The sequence below is a fragment of the Protopterus annectens genome, chromosome 11.part0 (assembly GCF_019279795.1).
Source record: "Protopterus annectens isolate FY-2018-M chromosome 11.part0, PAN1.0, whole genome shotgun sequence".
In the NCBI taxonomy this organism is placed as follows: domain Eukaryota; kingdom Metazoa; phylum Chordata; order Ceratodontiformes; family Protopteridae; genus Protopterus; species Protopterus annectens.
This window is the reverse complement of record NC_056745.1, coordinates 1135046359-1135066459: the sequence shown is the minus strand read 5'-3', so window position 1 is coordinate 1135066459 and position 20101 is coordinate 1135046359. Positions and strand designations below refer to the sequence as shown.

Genomic DNA, 20101 nt, shown 5'->3' with positions numbered 1-20101 from the left:
AAAATTCTAAAAAAAATAAAAGTTTATAAAAGCTTTCCTTAAATTAAAGTGTCAGTGCATATGAAGGTCTTTCATATTTATGACCTGATCAGATGTGAATGTGGCAAAATAATCATAGCACTGAAAACTGTACAAAGGGATGCTAGCAAAAGCCACAAAGAGCAGTAAACTTTTTGCAGGTTGCACACTACAGAAAGCCTTTAGTTTCATTTGCAATGGATAACGAATACCCATTCATAAACATCTGAATCTTCCTGAGGCTGTCACCTTTCCACCATGACTGATGGAGAAGGCACACATTAAACATAAACTAAGAGAGTGCCCTGAGGTATGGGGCACCTGACAAAGTCAGACATAACCTGAGGTGTGGGGAACCTGATAAAATGTCAGACAATAGGTAACATATGTACTAAGAACGAATACAACTCCTCACAACTACCTGAATTGTGGGTTTCATGGCAGCAGTCCTTCTCCACTAACTCCAGGACTAACACAGCTGATAAGTTAGAAGCTTTAAACAAACTCTGAGTCGCAGGCTGGAAACCTCTCTCAGAATTTAAAGAAAGTAAAGATTGTTTTTTCATGAAGAAACAGGCTGACACAGACTCAGATTTTATTTTTAATAAAGAATGTCTACTGTGCTTGATACAAGCATAACTTTACAGTTTCACTTTCAAACCTGTGCTATAAATTAAGATAAGGATTACCACATAAACATTCAGGTGTGATAGGTTTGTATGACCAGGGCCCTTCTGCTCTTTGTATAGGATGGCACAGTGTTGCAACAGTAAACTTTGCCTCATTACAATGCTTGATCATCTGATTTGGCTCCTGGTAGTGGTACATTCTGTGCAGAATTCACACATTCTCTCTGCGGTCATATAGATCTTTGCCAGGGTCAATGTTTTCCTAAAAAAAACAGGTAAACAGGTGATCCTTAACTGTTGTGTGTGTGTGTGTGTGTGTGTATGCGTGCGCACATGCATAATGTACTTACATACAAGTGCGTATATATATATATATATATATATATATATATATATATACACACACACACACACACACACACACACACACACACACACATAAACACATGTGCATGTATTATTAAACAGTGGGAGTGGGGACCCCTCCAATACTGGTCCCTCTGCCTTTTGCCTGCTGCTTGACTGCACAAGCTCCAATTCTTCTGTAATGAACTTTAATTTTATATTATTTTACTTTATTTTATTTTTATTAATTAATTGGAGTAGGACATTGCTTCCAATGGGCAAATTTCAAGTTCAGCCTGGAAAACAGATAAATGTGGTATAGGAAAAACAGGTGAATGAATATTTTCTGTATACTATCTTAGCAAACAGACTGCAATGAAAATCAAGTCAGTTTCAATATGACCTTAGATGAAAGGATTTGGAAAAATATGACTCTTTTCTAATACACTTTTTTCTCTGTGTATGTGTATTCACTAAATGTTATTTGCTTGCACTTATTAACCATGTCAGTAGACTTTCTTTTGATATGATATGCAGACAAATATTAACATTTTTTAACTACAAAGAAAGATGTAAAGCTCTCCCTGGCTGTGATTCTGGCCTTTTACCCCTCCATTCATCCATCTATATCCTCCCTTTCCCAAGTTTTGCATATTGCTGCTAACTCTGTTGTCAGAGAGTGACAAAGCCTGGACTATGACCCAGGTGACATGGGTTTGATTCAAGGCTCGGGTATCTGTGGGGGCTGACATAGGAAGAATGGGTGTATCTATCCAGACAGGAAGGGGGGACAGACCGGAGCCAAACAGTACCACAATCCCTTAGAAGAGTGTAGGCAATACAACAAAAGCTTTTGGGCTGGCATTTGATCATCAAGCCATATATGTGGTAACCTTCACTAGGGAGCATATACTGTCAGTGGGGAAGGTATAATGACCCTGCAATAATGTGAGTCTCACAACATATCCTGTCCATGGGAGTGGTTAAGACCTACACTATAAATAATCATTGCCACGATGCCAGTGTATGCACAAAGCACCCCCATGGGTGCCTATATAATGACTCCAGATGTCGTCCCCCCATACTGGGGATACCCTGTTTAGGACATGAAAATCAAACTGTCAGAACCACTGCTGGTGAACAGGTCTTTGCCTATGTAGCCAGTGTGCTCTGAAAGCATCATTTTCTTGGTTATGATTTTAGTAGAAATGTTCTAAAGAAATGCCTTTTGTGAACTGAAGCTTTAAAAGTCTCAAGCTACAAGCTTAGTGTTATACCTAATACACTGGGATTCTTTTAGCCTAGGCAAAAAAATCCATTCATATTTTATGGAAGCAAACTTTCTTTTTTCCAGAAATCACACATTGCGTCCTGAAAATTTAGTTTCAAACTACCAAACTCACAACAGTGATTCCGAATAGATGTATTTTTATTTTCAAAGACTGGGTAGCATAAAATTTATTTTGACCATAACTGCAGTAATCCACTGCATTAAAAAAATCAACCTACTAAGGAAATAATTCAATAGTATTATGAACTATGTGCAAATGACCAAAATGCTAACAAAAACTAAATGATGTATTTGCTGAAGGTATGGGACTATTTTAGGTCAAGAAATTTTAAGAGAGAGATTTATTTTGTCACAGAAAAGTCAGTCAAGGATTCCCAAACTATCTGTGCATGATTTATTTCATTTTGGACTCAAACTCTAGTTAAAGCATTACTTTTATGAATGAATAGATTACACTCTACTTCATTCTCCTTTTGCTACATCATGGTGATATCTTTTCAAAATAAGGAGCAGTTTTTTCTTTTCAATGAGATCACTGCTTGCTACACACAAGATGCATGACAGATCTTCTGTAATTTCAGTTAGCTGTTTCTCATACTATGCATTTATATACCTGCATACTTACTCTAAGAGGCAAACATTCCCGTAAACAATAGAGGTCGATAGTACCGATCAAAGGAAATCAGTGTGAGGGAGAACGGACTGCTCTTTTATGCAGAGGTATTAGCTGCAGAAAGTGCTGGAATTTGCAGTAACAGAAGATGGATATCTAAACTAGGCAAACTTATAAAGACTATTATGTCACCATAAATGGTAAGCAGACTAAAGTGTTTCAGTATACAGAGCATCCATCACCCTCAGCACATCATAGGCACCTCCAGCTTCCGGGGATCTTAAAGTGTGTTGAACTGCCTCACTCCCCTTTTGTACATCTGCCCCCTAGAGCTTGAAACAGGACTGCAGATGGTAGTAGTAGTAAGGAGATAAGTAACAGTCCATGAAATAAAACATAAACCATGCAGTAAACCTTAACAATGGGCATGGTATAAGTTTTAAATATGTACTGCTGCACTACTTTTAGAAGCAACAAGCATACCAGACTTTTCCACAAGGAATTCCAGAAAGGGCCAACAATCTTATGCTGTGTGATAACTAGCTAGAAAGACAAATGTTATGTGAACATTGGAGCTGTACTTACAAATCACTGCATTCCCAATAACAGCAGGCAAGGCTGAAAACATTGCTACAGTGGACAGAATGAATACTTAAAAATATCACTCCTGTAACCTAACTGTTCCATTCACTATCGAACTACTGATGTAACTTCTAATCTCCAGTGACCCATCCAAACAAACTACAAAACAGTAAAATAAAATTTACACCACAAAAATATTACAATCCAAACATATTATGACATGTACCATGATACTTAATATGTTATGTAATGTTCCAGTTAGGCCAACACTGCAAACAAAGTGGAAAATGTCTAAATGGGAGGGATTGGCAAAAGTATAGGTTGCTAATAATAAAAAGAAGGAATTAGTGAATTCCTGTCTGCTCAGTACTGTACACATACCTCTATAACAGACCACCCCCACAGGTGGGGGGGAGAAAATTAAGATCCGTTTCCGCAGCAGTGCAAACTTCCACAGAATAAATATTTGTTCACCAAAGAATTTAATGAACTGAGACATGCAGCCGGCAGGATGGGTTATCTGTAAGGAGAGTAGAACACACTTGTGATACACTTGTATAGCAAAACAAACACATACACAGTGCTTTACTCTAGCCAGTCTTTGTAATCTACTGTTTGAAAGCTGGCTTTTCATAGCTCACACATTTCTGCTAAGAACATAGCATTTCAGTACTGGTTCATGTTAACGACACTCTTCTTTCCTCCATACTAGACACGGCTTTTTAAGGGAAAGTAAATATGTACTTTTATCACTAACATTTGAAACTATTGTGAATAACCTATATACAATCTCTGAAATGAAGCAAACTCTGCAGCTTTCAGCAGTTCGCTTCATGAAATGCTTGAAAGGCTGCAGGTGAACACCCCATGTTATACAACCGGTAGGGCAAGGATAGGCTATTATAATGTTCAAATGCAAACAAAAACCTTAACGTTCATCTGAAATAAGAACCAAAATAAGTACAAAGTTTGCACAGAAAAGCCACATGGGCAAAAACAACAAACAGACCCAGGCAAACTAGAGTCTCCACAGTGTAACACTTTAAACCTCATTTGAAGGAGGTCCATGAGAAATATGCAAATGAGCCATACAACTAGTCCAGCTCCTTGGCATCTGAGTGCCAACTGATTTGTAAGTCTTTTTTGATGATTTCAGACCAATAAAAACAAACTCCACTAACTGTAGACATGATTAGTCTGTTTAAATGTGCAAGGTTGAAACATAACACAAATCATTTGGCCTGACAAAGTACAGTTGTGTACCCTTACCATAAATGTAGATATTTGAGTATTCAATGTTGTAGTCATCACCTGTCGGGTTATCCCTGCTGTGGTAGCCCTCGGTCGGCCCGAATACCAGAATCACTGTTTTTGCGCACCGGCTGCCGTCGCCTGTAGATATCAGGTCACCGGTGCTATAAAACAAGGCAGCCAACGTCATTACATCAGTTTTTCTTGCCCTAACCTATCAGAAGCACAAAGGAAAAGACAGAGGTGGTCCTGGTGGCTAAAAGCCATCTTGGAAAACTTGTGTCCCCCTGGGGAAGATGATAAATGGGGGATGGAGGGAGAGAAACCAAGACTGCAACAGTGAATACACTCGAACATCTACATTTATGATAAGTGTACACAACTGTACTATGTTCTTTGTGTTTTACTGTTGCAGTCATCACCTGTGGGAGGATTCCCAAAGCTGAGTAAAAGGGTGGAAGGATAGGCTGAGTCCTATGTATGAGTCAGGAGGCCCTGCAGAATTGCAGAGGCAAACCCTGCCCTAGACTTAGAAAAGAGAGGTAGGTGGTAATGCTTTGTAAATGTATGGACAGAGGTCAAGGTGGCTGTTTCCAAGATATTCCCGATAGGTAGTCCTCTGAGGAAGGCAGTGGAAGTGGAGGTTGCCCTAATGGAGTGGGTACGGATAGACTTAGGGATGGGTTTCTCATGTAGTCTGTAGCAAAAAATGGATACAGTGTGAAATACATTTGGAAATGGCTTGTTTGGAGATGTGCTCCTGGGGCAAAGCTTACAAGAAGCTGGTCTGTTTTTCTGAATGGCTTAGTACAGTCCAGATAGCATCTGAGCTGTCTGTGCAGGTCTAGTGAGTGTAGAATTCTTTCCCCCTTGTTTTGAGGGTTGGGAAGGTGTATGGCCTGGTTAAGGGTCACATCAGATACCACCTTAGGCATAAAGGAGTGGTTAGTCTTCAGGGAGACTCTGTCTGCATAGAAAATTAAGAAGGGCTCGACAGCCATGACAGCTTGAAGTTCCGAGACCCTGCTGGCTGAGGTGGATAGCTAGTAGGAAGGCAGTCTTCCAAGAGAGGTTTCAATTCTGTTGAAGCAGCAGGTTCGAAAGGAGGTAAGGTTAGTTTCTCCAACAAATAATTCAGGTCTCAGTGTGGTGTCAGAGGCCTTCTGGGAGGCCTGATATTAGAAGCCCCTCTGAGGAATTGCTTAATCAAAGGATGAGAGAAGAGGGGGTGGGTCTGAATCATAATAGGCAGAGATGGCCGAGGCATGGATTTTAATAGAGGAGAAAGAGAGGCCACTATTGAGCAACTCTAAGTAATCCAGGATGAGAAGGCTGGAAGGTTGGGAGATACTGCCCCCTTTTGATTGTTTCCAGGGGCAGAATCTTTTCCATTTTCCTGCATATGATTTTCTTGTGCTGGGCCTTTTGGGCTCTGTGATGATGTCCAGGACCTGTTTGCTTAACAGGGACTCCTTGTTAGTTTTTGGTGTATAAGCCATGCTAAACGTTTAAGAAACTGTAGGTCTGGGTGCAGTACCTTCCCCCTCTCCTGAGTCAAGAGGTCTGACATCAGAGGAAGCAGCTTTGGGGGCTGTAAGGTCAGACTGCGTAATAAGGGGTACCAATGCTGCCTGGGCCAATCTGGAGCAATGAGGATGGCCTTTGGTCTCGCCTCTCTTATTTTGATCAGAACCTTGGAAATAAGGGGCAGAGGAGGGTATGCGTACACAATGAGGGAGCTCCAGGGAAGGTCAAGACATCCACCTTCCATGCTAGGAGGTGATACTCCATGGTACAACTTGTGCAGCTGGTGGATGAGGTGCGAGACAAAGAGGTCCACTTCTGGGTGATTTGCAGAAAGATTTATCTGTGAAGCTGCCATTCGTGGGGGTCCAGTAAGTTTCTGCTTAGGTAGTCTGCCAGTGTGTTGCAGATCCCTGGTAAGTATTGGGCAATTAGGTGTAGCCCCATGGAGATAGCTGTAAGCCAAAGACTCATGGCTAACCTGCATAGGGAGTAGGACTGGGTGTCCCCCTACTTGTTGATGCACCACATTACTGTGGTGTTGTCTGTTTTTATAAGGAGGACCCATGGCCTGAGATGGGGTTGGAAGGAAGTCAGAGCCTTTTGCACTGCCATCATTTCTTTCTGGTTGATGTGAAAATTAAGTTGCTGGGCATCCCAAAGGCCTTGGGTACACCTGCCTGGTAGGTGAGTGCCCCAAGCAATGTCTGAGGCGTTGGTGGTGACAGCCTGGCCGGAAGGGCAAAGGATGAAAGGAAGACCCTTGTTCATGGCACAGGCCTCTGCCCACCAGAGAAATTCGGCCTTTATAGAAGGGATCAGAGAAAGAGTGGTCTCTAGGGATTGAGAGTGCTGACACCAAAGGTTCTTTAAGTACCACTGAAGTTTTCTCATGTGAAGCCTGGCGAGACGGTTGAGAAGGATGCAAGATGCCATGTATCCCAGGGCTTGCAGGAACTTTCTCGCAGTGAGGTGACTTCTACAGGTCAGCTGGGTGACATAGAGAGGCAGGAAGCTCTGCTTTTCTGGGGATAGGAAGGCCATTTGGGTTGCTGTGTCTAGCACAACTCCCAGGAAAACAATTTTTCTGGTGTGGTTTTGCTTTGATTTTTTTTCTCCTTGATGGTGAACCCTAGGGAAGTTAGGAGTGATTTGACAAAGAGAAGGTCCTGGAGCAATTTTTCTTTGTAGCCTGCCTGAATGAGGCAATCGTCCAGGTAAGGGTAAATCTGTCCATTTCTCGGTCTGCAAAATGCTATATCTGGGGCCAAGCATTTGGTGAATACTCTGGGAGCAGTAGATAAGCCAAAGGACAGTGCAGAGAACTGAAAGTGTTGAAAGCCTGCTCTGAAGCACAGGAATTTTCCCTGATGGGGATGTATAGACATCTTTTAGGTCTAGTGTCACAAGCCAGGCATTTTGTGTGGGCATAGGCAGGAGCTGCTGCAAGGTTACAAACAAGTAGGTGCTCAGTTTGGATAGATCCAGGATGGGGTGCCAAGTGCCTTCTTTTCTGGGAACAAGGAATAGTCTGGAGTAAAAACCTTTTCCAGTCTACTGCTCCCTGGGATTTTAGAGTTTGGTTCAGTTTTAATGCCTCTACCCACTGGTTTGGGGGGAGGTCTGAGTACCCTCTTGGAATAGGGAGTTCGCTGAAGGAGAATCTGTATCCCTGAGAAATTACTTTTTAAGACCCATTGGTCCTTGGTTATAGAGACCCAATTGTCCTTGAAGAGGGTGATCCTTCCTCCTAGTTTTTGATGAGTGAAAGGAGGGCAGAGGGTTGAGGGAGACTCATTGTGAGTGCTTGCCACAGAAGCTTGGCTTAGAACTCCCTGCCTTAGAGGTGGAAGTGGTCTATTGTTTGCTTCTTTGCTGGCCCTGGGATAATGGCCTGGATGGCCACCTCTGTGGGGCTTACCTTGACCCTGTTTGCTAGATGCAGGGAAGGCCCAGTGCTTAGAGGGAAAGTTCCTGCTGAATCTGGGAGGCTGAATTTGAAAGAAATATTTTATTGTTCGCATAGATTTTGCTTTGTCTTCCATCTTTTTAAGCACCTCTTCTGCTTTTTTCCCTAAACAGGTGCTCCTTATCTAGGGGTGCATCAATAAGCTTAGACTTGAAATGATCAGGGAGAGGTTGCTCCTTCAGCCATGCATGTCTTCTAATAACAGATCCTGTCACTGCTGCCCTGCTAGAGGCTTCTAGGGCCCATTGTAGTGGGTGTTTGGCCACCTGACAAGCAGAGTGTAGTAATTCTACCAGCTTTTTTGAGTTGGCACTGTCAGGAGAGGTAGCAATCTTCTGTTTTAATTGTTCCAAAGTGTGCTGTTGATTATTTTAACATATGGAACTGACAACCGAGTGCTCTGATAGCTAAGGTTGCAGAGGTGTATACTTCCTTACCCCATCTGAGCAGAGCTCTGGAGTCTGTCAGAAGGAAGAGGATTCTTCGCAGAACTACTCTTAGCACTTTTGGGTCCCTGTGTAATGACCTCAGGGTCTGCAGCAGGATTCCTGTACAGGTATTTGTGAGAATCCGGTACTCTGTAGTACCTGTCAGGTTTAGTTGGAGCAGGAGGCAGGGTATCAGGGGCTAAGCTGGATTCACAGAAATCATCATCCACCATTTCCAAAATAGGTGGGATGGCCAAGGGTCTCTGCTAGGGCATGTCCAGAAACTCTCCAAGTCATTTCTTTAACTGTAGGAATTCTTGAGATTCCCACTGAAAACGTTCCCTAAGGGAGTGAAGGGTTTCTCCAAAGGAGAGGTCCTCTGGAGGGGTGGCAGAAGGGATGGATTCCTCTGCATCTGAATCCTCATAAACAGTTAAGGGATGCTGTTCCTCTTCAAACGCAGAATAATCAGATTCCTCAGACTCTTGGTCTCTCATAATTTCTGGAGAAGGTTGCCTTTTCCTTTCTGGAGTGGGGGCCTGAGTACCTCAGATAATGGAGATGAGATACTCCGCCATTTTAAGCATTTGAGCTTGGGGTGGGGGAGCAGTAGCAAGATGGTGGCTAGAAGCAGACTTCCTAGGAGTGGCCTGGCCTCTAGGCCTGAAAGAATCTGTTGGTCACTGAGGAGCAGTAGTCGGATGAGAAGACGTTGCTTTTTGTCTAGAATCGGTAGTGCGAATCGGTAGTGCGAAAGGCCTCCTCGGAAGCCGGTGCCTGCATTGCGGCTCCAGACCCAACCAAGGCAGAGACAGCCAAAGGCTCGAAAGACGAAGTGGATTTATGTGGCATACCAGACTCCAAAAGGGTCTCAGCAGAGGCCTGCGTAGAAAGTGAGTCGGGCATCAGGGGCTGTGAAAGTGCCTCACTGAATTCCAGAGAACTCATGACTTGCTTAGCGGTAGCATCATCGGAAGGTGTAGCCTGTCTCTATCTTTATCTCCAAGTTTTTTTGGAATGTCGACAGATTGTTGGCTGATGGGCACCATATCGGAATTCAAAGATGGAACACGAAAATAATTGTCTACAAAAATAGCTCTACGGCAAATGGTTCTTGCATTAAAAGGGCACAGAACCGGCAACGAGGGACATCGTGGTCTGGGCCTAAACAAGTGATGCAGTAAGAATAAAAGTCTCAGTGTGGGATCTGCTTTCCACAGGTGTGACAATTGTTAACTTTTTTGGACATCGTTTAGAGCAAGAAAAAAGGGTCCCCAACAGGGTACTTAGCTTTAGACATTTTTTTGCTGAAATTCACCTTCTGGTAGCGACCGACCGGCACTCGTGTGAACTGCTTCTGCTACAGGCTCCACGGCAAGAAAGACTGATGTAATGATGTTGGCTGCCTTGCTTTATAGCACTGATGACCTGACGTCAGACTACAGGTGATGGGCAGCCGGCGCACAAAAACATTGACTCTGGTATTCGGGCCAACCGAGGGCTAGCACAGCAGGGATAACCCCAGAGGTGATGACTGCAACAGTGAAACATGAAGAACATCTTTATCTTTTCAAGAGTGCTCTCTGATCTTCCTTTCTTCCAGCAGTTACAAATATTTTTACATAAATCATTAACTGTAAAGTTTAGAAAGGTGCACTGATTTTTGAAAGTCTATTTGACAGAAAGGACAATTACTTTAAACTTTGTTTTCTGATGGTGCTTCAAACAAAACTATAATGCTTGTAATACAACAAAAATAAGATGACAGTGTTGTTATGGTACTATACCTATGTCATAAAGCTTATTATACTGCTTAGGTAACAAATGCAAAGTAGTAGAACAACAGATGAAGCACAGTGGGTACCAACACTCCAATGTGAAAACTGAAAGCACACACACTCTAATAAACAAAAAGGAAATTAATAAAAGTCAGAAACCTGCTCAACTTCAAATAGATCACTCCAAGTTAATGAACCAGCTGCACAATAAGTTCACTGTAACCTGCTTAGAAAAATAGCCAGGCACATCTCTCTCCATCAGAAAAGCAACTAACAATAGAGAACAGAGGCAAAATAAGAAAGAAAAACTAAATGCAGAAATTAAAATACACAAAAAACATTTTCAATGCCTAAGCAGCAGAGACCTCCAAAAAAGACACCCAAGCAACCTCTACCCCAAAACAAAACACGTGCAACACATAGCTCACAAAGCCAGTGTGCCGAACAGTCACAGCCCTTAAGGCTAAACAACACACCTGATACACTTGTAATAAGTGACTCTATCATCAGGCACACTGATGTCCCGCTCACCAGGCTGAACAAGGAGAAGGTCACGGTGAGCTGCCTGTCGGGTGCTAGGATCCGCCACATAACACAAGCACTCAGGTCACTCCAAGGCAAGTACAAATATGACTCAGTCATTGTCCATGCTGGTGTGACTGACCTGAGACGTACCTCCCTGGACTACATGAAAAGAGACAGAGGAGCTCTCTGAGCATGTGGCCCAGGCCGGTATGACCCTGACCTTGAGTAGCATCTTACCTCACCAAGAATGATGCCACAATATGAAGACAAGATGATCAATTTCAACAATTGGCTTAAGTATTGGTGTCATTCAAAGGGGATCCAATGCCTGTCAGCCTGGGATGACATGTTCGACAGGCCGCGATGCTTCGCTAGGGACGGCTTGCACCGGTCACCCCTGGGCTTTTGGATATTGGCAAAGGCTCTTGCTACCCCCATAGTGCCTTTTTTAGGCAAGGCTCAAAAGACAAACCCACCTCCATAGGTATCACAAGGGATAAGAAACTAAGAGTAATGCTACTCAACGCCAGAAGTCTAAACCTCAAGATGTATGCACTCAAAACTCTCCTTAGCATGGAGAACATCGATATCTGTGCAGTAACAGAAACCTGGTTCAAGGCTCCCGAGAGCACCCCAGCACTACCAGGTTATACCTCATACCATGCTTTTCGGCCCCAAAACTTGGACTGAACCAGAAAAGGAGGGGGAGTATCAATATTCTTCAAAGATACCCAAACCTCCAGGTTGGTGGCACAGCACGAAGCATCAGAGACTATCCATGTGCAACTAACAGTGTGTAAAACTGCCTTCCAGTTTATAGCCTGCTACAGACCACCCTCCCAAACCCAGGAACCCCACTCGGCCTTCCTGAGAACACTGGAAAATATGAAGGTCTCTCCAAACACCATTATATTGGGCGACTTCAACTACCCAAAAATAGACTGGGAGCATTACTCTAGCTCCAACACCCTAGCTCAAAGGTTCCTAGAATTTATAAACTCAAATGCTATGGAACAACTTGTTACCACTCCCACAAGAGGGGAAAACATACTGGACCTGATCATCACCAACATGGGGACTCTATGCTCCAGACCAGAAGTGTATCCCTCACTGGTAAGATCAGACCATAAACTAATCTCACTGGATATTCACATCCCGACCCCACCCCCTGCCCAGAAAACCACAGTGAAAAACTTCTCTAAAGCAAATTTCACACTCCTCAAAACCGAGGTGGAATCCTTCAAAGCCCCGGGCCTGTGGAAAATACGGCCCAGACCGCAGAATCCTTTATAAACGCATTCTATGAACACCTTCAGGAATGCATGGATCATACAATCCCAAATAAAACCAAGACCCAATCCTCCAAAGGCAGACGTCCTGTCTGGTGGACCCCAGCCATAAACAAACTATACAATGGAAGGAGGAAGCTACTACATGATAGAGCAAAATCCCAAAAAGGGAAGGCATCTCTGATCAGTGTTAGCAAAAAACTACGGGCACTCATAAAATCGTCTAAGGCCAGCTTTGAGAGAAAAATTGCACAGGACACTAAGGATAATTACAAGGCTTTCTTTAGTTATGTTAGGAACCTGGGTGGGAATTCCCAGATATGGTCAGAATTGGTCCAAAATGACAAAAAATACACCGAACCCACAGACATTGCCAACATCCTAGCTGACAGGTTCAGCGCAAACTTCTCCCCCCCCTCCCCACCAAAAGGGCAAATATCTATACCAGCAGAGTGCTGCCCCCCTGACATCTCAGATGCTCAGGTAAGAGCCGCCCTCTCCAAAACAAAAAACACAGCATCAATGGGACCAGACGGTGCCCCAGGCTGCATCCTACATGAACTCCAAGAAGAGCTAAACCCAAACATAAAACTACTGTTCAATCTCAGCCTTACCACAGGATATGTACCCAAAGAGTGGCGTACAGCAACAGTTGTCCCTCTCCACAAAGGTGGTGCCTCAACGGATCCTGGAAACTATCACCCCATAAGCCTGACTAGCTTGGTCTGCACAGCTATGGAAAGGATAATCATGGACCTCATAAAAAAAGATATTGGGGACCTACAGACACTGGATCCTACCCAGTTTGGCTTTGTTAAGGGCAGATCCTGCCTCTTAAACCTGGTCAATTTCTTTGAAATAGTCACCAAGGCCATTGACGAGGGGAAGGTGGTCCACACAGCCTACCTGGACCTCGCAAAAGCCTTTGATACAATACCCCACTCGAGCATTATAGATAAGCTCACCAGCTTAAATATAAACCCCTATGTCATTAGATGGGCTGCAAACTGGCTCAAGGACAGAACCCACATGGTTAGAATTGCTGGAGGCTTTGTTAAGGGCAGATCCTGCCTCTTAAACCTGGTCAATTTCTTTGAAACAGTCACCAAGGCCATTGACGAGGGGAAGGTGGTCCACACAGCCTACCTGGACCTCGCAAAAGCCTTTGATACAATACCCCACTCGGGCATTATAGATAAGCTCACCAGCTTAAATATAAACCCCTATGTCATTAGATGGGCTGCAAACTGGCTCAAGGACAGAACCCACATGGTTAGAATTGCTGGGGCCATGTCAGACTCCAAACCAGTTACAAGTGGCGTCCCACAAGGCTCAGTCTTGGGACCTCTCCTGTTCGGTATATATTTCTCGGAGGTACAGGCCAACACGGAAGGACTGCGGCTGACCAAGTTCGCAGATGACTGCAAACTGGGCGCTATAATCGACTCTCCAGCCGACACAAGCATCCTCCAAAAGGGCCTCATAGAAACAGACAACTAGTGCCAGAGCCATGGCCTCAAGCTAAACGCCAAAAAGTGTATAGTCATCCCCTTTGGCAAAAACAAAGTGCTCACAAATTACCACATAGGTGGTAATCCATTAAGTACAGAAAAAGTAATTAGGGACCTGGGGACCCAAGTTGATAGCAATCTCTCATTTGACAACCACGTGGCCAAAGTGGTTAGAAAAACATTTTATATAGCCCACCTAATCATGAAGGGATTCACATCTAGATCAGGGGAGGTCATCGTGCCTCTTTACTCATCCCTCATCAGGCCCATAATTGAGTACAATGCCCCTTTTGGGATGTACCTTACCAGACACCTGCAGCAACTGGAAAGACCCCAAAAGTACCTCACCAAGAGGATCAAAGGGCTCAAACAGATGCCACATGCTGCCCAGTTAAAGAAACTACAGCTCTACTCAGTGGCATACTGCCTGCTCAGAGGCGATCTGTGCCTGACGTATAAAGCCATGTCCAGCCCGGAATTAATGGACATGCTCCACCTCAGAAAATCCAAATCCCATCGAGCTACGCGCTCGAGAGACTTGAACCTCAGCACTGAAATAAATAGGACATGCTGGAGGGACAGATTCATAACCCAGAGGCTCCCTTCACTCTGGAATAAAATCCCAGTCCAGGTTAGGCAGAGTCCCTCACTGACTCTCTTCAAGAGGAATCTTGATGAGTGGATGGGGGATCGTAGGTTTACCCCGGGTATCACTTCTGTGTCACTGTTAGACAGAGGCACAGTATACTAACCTCGAAAAAGGGCATAGCAAAATTAATTTAAAATGGGTGGCGAAAGCCAAACATACTCTGGCTAGGCTTATAAATACCCTAGGGCAGATAGCCTAGTATGAACCTATGAACCTATAATGCTCATGCATTACAAGGAATAAAGTTACTGCATTACTCAAACATTGTCTGTAATTACATGAGCCAGATGTGCAGTCCAAGGCATAATACCAGTGCCCTGAGTTTCATAAGGAAACCTTTCCACAATTAAATAACCAGATACACAGCATCATTCCTGAAGGAGTCCAGTTACACAGCGAGCATTTAAACAGGGGTCCACAGCATAGTATGTGATTCATGCTCTGTAAAGAAGGGACAAGGATTTAAGGGGGATATAAATGCTGATATACTGTGCAATGTACAACTGCCTGGCACCTGAAGTCCAAGAAATGGTGATGCATTGCTTTGCAAAATAAAGATGAGCAATATTACCACTGTTTGGAATGATACTCCATGGATGCTATAAAAAATAATAGCATGAAAAAGCATATCCTGAAGGTGAGTTCACTGTGGTACATGCAAACAAACTGCAACTATAACCCGTCCTTCCCATCACATGATGCAGCTGAGCTCCAACCAGTGGGAAATCCAGCAGTACCTGATTATCAGCAGAAAACCATGATAGTGAATTGATGTGCAGTCTTAGCAATGCTGTCAGAAGCACTTTTGAATCAACCAGTGCCTTGAATATGTGAAACCCCACAGAGAGGAAGTGCCTATTAATACAGTTCTATGTTGTATGCAATACAATAGACAGCAAACCAAAAGCATAGGATGTTTTATAAAATAAATTAAATTACATTGTAGCCATCAAAAGACAGAAATCTGAGGCACACATTTGTCTTTTCTTTGCTGCAGTCCATCTGTACAGGTACTCTGTTATTATTTTTACACCTGTTTCAGTACATTTATACTTCAAAAAGTGCGGCTAAGCTTACTGCTGGTAGCACAAACTGGATATCCCATTGCCAGCCTCTGAACATGTTTAAATGGCCTAACTAGCATAGCATTCTGCTTTGTCATTCCGTTTTGTTTCTTAAAATGTTCTGTGAAAATACACCACACAACTAAACAGGTCATCTGGGATACTCTCAAAGTGTCAGACTCCCTCTATTTCTCTGTTCATCAAGCATAATACAACATGTACAAGCAGAAGATGATGTCACCGTCCCCCATACATGGCCTTCCATTAGTGGGTGCATGCCACCTACATCAAGCAGACTGTTTATGAACACTGAGCACTATTCATGAGTTTCACCAGAAATTATACCTTGGAAAGTCTACATAAACAATTGTGACTTCAAGCTTCATTATCAAGGTCACAGTTATTTGTACAATACCTGGCAAAAAGAACAATTTCCTGGCAAAACCTGTTCCATTAGTTGTTATATTCTGGGTTGTGTTACCATCACATTCTGTAATGCAAGCTTATGGAGTCAAGCTATTGCACTTTACAGGACAAAACATTTCAAGTTGTATTCTACAGACAAAGACTCAATGTCAAGATGCCCTTATCTGTCCAAATACATTTCTTCAAAAGACTCTCAGTATATTAAACCACACCACGCCAAAGGTATTGTTAGTTTATCTACATAGAATGAGTGTGAAAAGCAAGAACTTTTTTTTACTGTCTGACTTGTCCCTGTGCAATACGAAAATAGTGATCAGGCTTTAACAATTTACCATTTAGGAGGTGAGCCACCTGCAATGCAAAGCTGTAGAAACTGTAAGCAAAGTACCTCATACATTTTCATCTACCTTAGATGTATGTGGTAGGCAAAATACAGATTCTACACTATGAATCTGCAAATAACTGCATATATGAATAAATGTACACATTAGAATTTTCAGTTCTATAGATGCACATGGTATATCATGTAATGGCAATTCACAACTCAAAGTAATATTTCTATATTCATACAGACCAGTCTATAGATCTTTGCCCTCTGTATATTTTCTGATCTCTTAAACTCATAATGCATAGTTAAAGCAATCTTTCTTAGACCTTCTATACATTTTAAATAAAATTACAAACTGTTGATAATTTTAAATATGCTTTTGTTTTTATTCTATTAACATCTTAAAGGTCACGCATGAAAACACAAAATAATCCATGTAACAGGAACTTTAGTCAAACAGAAGTCTAAAACCATCACAAGATGAATACCTGTGATCTGTGCAAGATTAACAAAATGTTAAATGGATACTTGGAACTCTTACTGAGATTTAAGATCCATAAGACAATTTTTGTCCCTGAAGTGTACCAAATACACTCACTACAGCCTATAAACAAACAAATAGGTAAAACACTACTTACTTTGTTATTCAAAACTACAGTAAAACATTTTGCACACAGGTTTACATAAATGTGGCTATATAACAAATTCATAAATTTGCTTAACACTGTAACCGATTAATTTTGGTGTTTAATGTTAACATTGCTCACAGGTTTTTCAGTATATGATCAAGGAAGGTGATATATTCATTTACTTCCTTTTTACTGACCAGGTTAGTTCCACTAGGCTAGCGTTCTCTTTTTAGGGGAGACTCGAGGCGATATTTACATTGACTATGGGAAATTTGGCCAGGGCACTTCCCCTAATCTTTTTTCAGTAAGTTCCCCGCGATCTTTTACATTCACCTAGGCTACCAAAAACTAAAGACAGATGGGACCTTGGTTTAATGTCTCATCTGATGTATGGCACACTCAGGAGTACAGCATTTGCATTGTGCTGTACTGCAGTGCCAGGAATGGCAAAATTAAGCCAAGAACCGGGTGTAGGAAAAGAACCCACAGCTTTCTGATCTTCCAGCACTGAAATTGAGTATGTTACCTACTGAGCCACGGACATTGATAAACTTGATATACTTGAAGTTAGAATTAATATTTTATCTGTAATCTATATTTAAATTACTTACACGTTAGTAAAATTAAAATATGCAATTGTATTTCAACAAAGACATTCACACATTTTAACACTATGGACTCATCTACTGATTTCCTTATAATGAATTAAAGCGACTCCACTTCATATACCCAAGTAATAAACAAAGGTAAGAATAAAATTACACTCACTATTGTGCATATTGTCTGCTTATACCATTCATTCTGATGATGCTTTCTGAATAAACTACCAAGCTTGACAGCACATCTAAAATCTCAGTCAAATGTACGGAAGATTGACTGAATAAAATTACACCAACACTAACAAAGTCAATCAAACCAGCATTTTCTTAATATCTAGAAAATCACCTACAGAGCTGCATAAAACTGATATGCTCAGACACACTGGTTAAGTAACTGACACAATCAAGTGTGACTGAATGTGGTCTTCAACAGCAACAATATTAAGATAAAGCAATGATACATGGTACTACAAGGCACTCATTCTGTACCAAAATCAAAGTTATGAAAAGTAATACATGATAACAAAGCTACCACTAGAAATATCATAGATATGTCAGAAAATACAGATGTCCAAATGACAATATGCAGGCTTTTTTTCCATGACAAGAAAAGTCATAATGACTCTTCCCACACTACATTTTTTGTCCCATACTAATTAAGCAATTACCCATGACTGTGCATGTGTATATCAGAATTTACCCATGATTGATGTGGTTTGATCATGAGGACAAAGACCAAGTGATTAAACAAAGCCAGCCATAAGTAAATCCTGATATACTCGCAAACACTCTTAGATTATTGCTATTATACAATTACATTATTTAAGGAATAAATTGCTCATCTTTCTTTAAAAATGCATTTGTATAATGGAACGTCTGTCTTCTAACGTGTGGTCACTGCTACACTGATGTACTGCACAAGCATATGGAACTTACATTCCCACACGTGCATCGTTCATCAGTGAGGAGAACGGATAGAAAAAACAGACTCTCCTTTGTTATTTATTTCTTTTCAAGTGTTAAAAAATAGACATTTACAGGAACAGTGCAAAAATATGAGAAAAATCAGGTACGTTTCTGTTTTAGTATTGCAGAACGTACCTCATTTTTCTCATATTTTGGTGTGTCCTCCATAGCATATGCTAGGAGAAAAATCTGGCTGATCAATGGTACTTCAGCGGACTTTCTTCTATTGGTATATGCATGATCTATTGGCATATGCTTGATTTACAACAGATACACTGGCTGGGCTGGTTTTTGAATATCAGTGAGTCATTATTGTGTAACTAATCCCATGGTTGAACAATTAGAAAACAAAATCTACCTGCCAGTAAAGCTATGCAAATTAGAGATGGCTGTATAAATTAAAAAAAAAAAAAAACAGAACAGATGATAATTTTAAGTGTTTGCACTCCTGCATGGGGTCTCATTTTGAAGGTCATGTTTTAGCAGAGTGAGTCTGGGTCTAGACTCCTTACAGAACTATAAGTTTCATGTCACTAAAGACAGTTCAATGTTACAACATCTGTGAATCAACACAACAAACAAGAGGAATTTACACAGCAAACCCAGTGTAAGTTTGTGTATGGTAATACTTATGTTTAAAAGGTAACCACAGTATGGTTTAATACATGATAGCTTTGCTTAATACTCTTAATAACTGATAAATAGCAGTGCTGTTTTATCACTGCTGATATTTTATTTCATTTCTGTGAAATTGCAACAGCAATAGCTACATATTCTAACCAATGGGACAATCGTGCTTAGTTAAAGATCTGCAGTGAAATGAAATTAACATTTCCATGATCAGGAAATTGGACAAAAAACTATCCTCAGACTATCAATGGCAAGACCCTTATATGGGAATGCAACAAACAAAGCTTCCCCCACTCTCTATATAAAGCTTTTTTATCCTTGTTCATGTTTTGGGTGATTTTCAGTGATGGTTTGCTCTTCTGATTCAGAAATACTGACAAATTAAGCATCATGCTTCCAAACAGTCATTAGATATTCTAAACTACCAGGGCAGAAATAACTCAACCGAAAGATATTCCTATGAATCTTTTCAAATATCCATCCAATTTTTCTGGTAAAAATAATCAGTTTAATTCAAAGTGCTGAACAATAACATGCAGTTTAACTTAAGTGTGATCACATACCCAAGGTTTGTGCTATCACTCCTTGTCATTGTGCCTTTTGGTAATGACCAATATAATTCTGCTTAATAAACAGCATCCCTACAACCTCAAAACCAATGTCTTACAAAAATGTCTGTTACCATTTAGAATCTCGCAAGAAAATGGTTTAAAACAATTACAAAATATTTTGCAATGATTGGGTGTCAATCTTCTATGTGAAGAAAAATTAAAACAAATATAACAGCAAGCACGGATGTTATTATTTCCAAGGTTAGGGAGCTAACCAAACCACATTATACCAGTTTCAGTGGTACTAACATGCTGGAACTTTTACAGAATCAGTCATGTCTTGTTTTACAACGTATTGGACTGAATTGTCAAATGTCAGCATACCATTTCTGTGGGTATAGTATAAAACTGTAGTGTTGTCTAAACTGACATAGCACAAACATATCAGACTGTAAGAATGTTTTAAAAAGTTACTGCTCTTTCAAAAGAAAAGGCACAAAAAGTTA

General features: G+C 41.5%; 1 protein-coding gene across 2 annotated transcripts in view; it reads right to left on the bottom strand.

Annotated features, from left to right (window-relative positions):
• The window catches only part of DENND11 (DENN domain containing 11), an 893160-nt gene that overhangs the window by 281808 nt on the left and 591251 nt on the right, over positions 1-20101 (bottom strand). For both annotated transcript variants that reach the window (XM_044088490.1, XM_044088491.1), the window contains exon 5: positions 3860-3998. In XM_044088490.1, coding sequence (XP_043944425.1) covers positions 3860-3998 — 139 coding nt within the window. The remainder of the gene's footprint in view (positions 1-3859; positions 3999-20101) is intronic.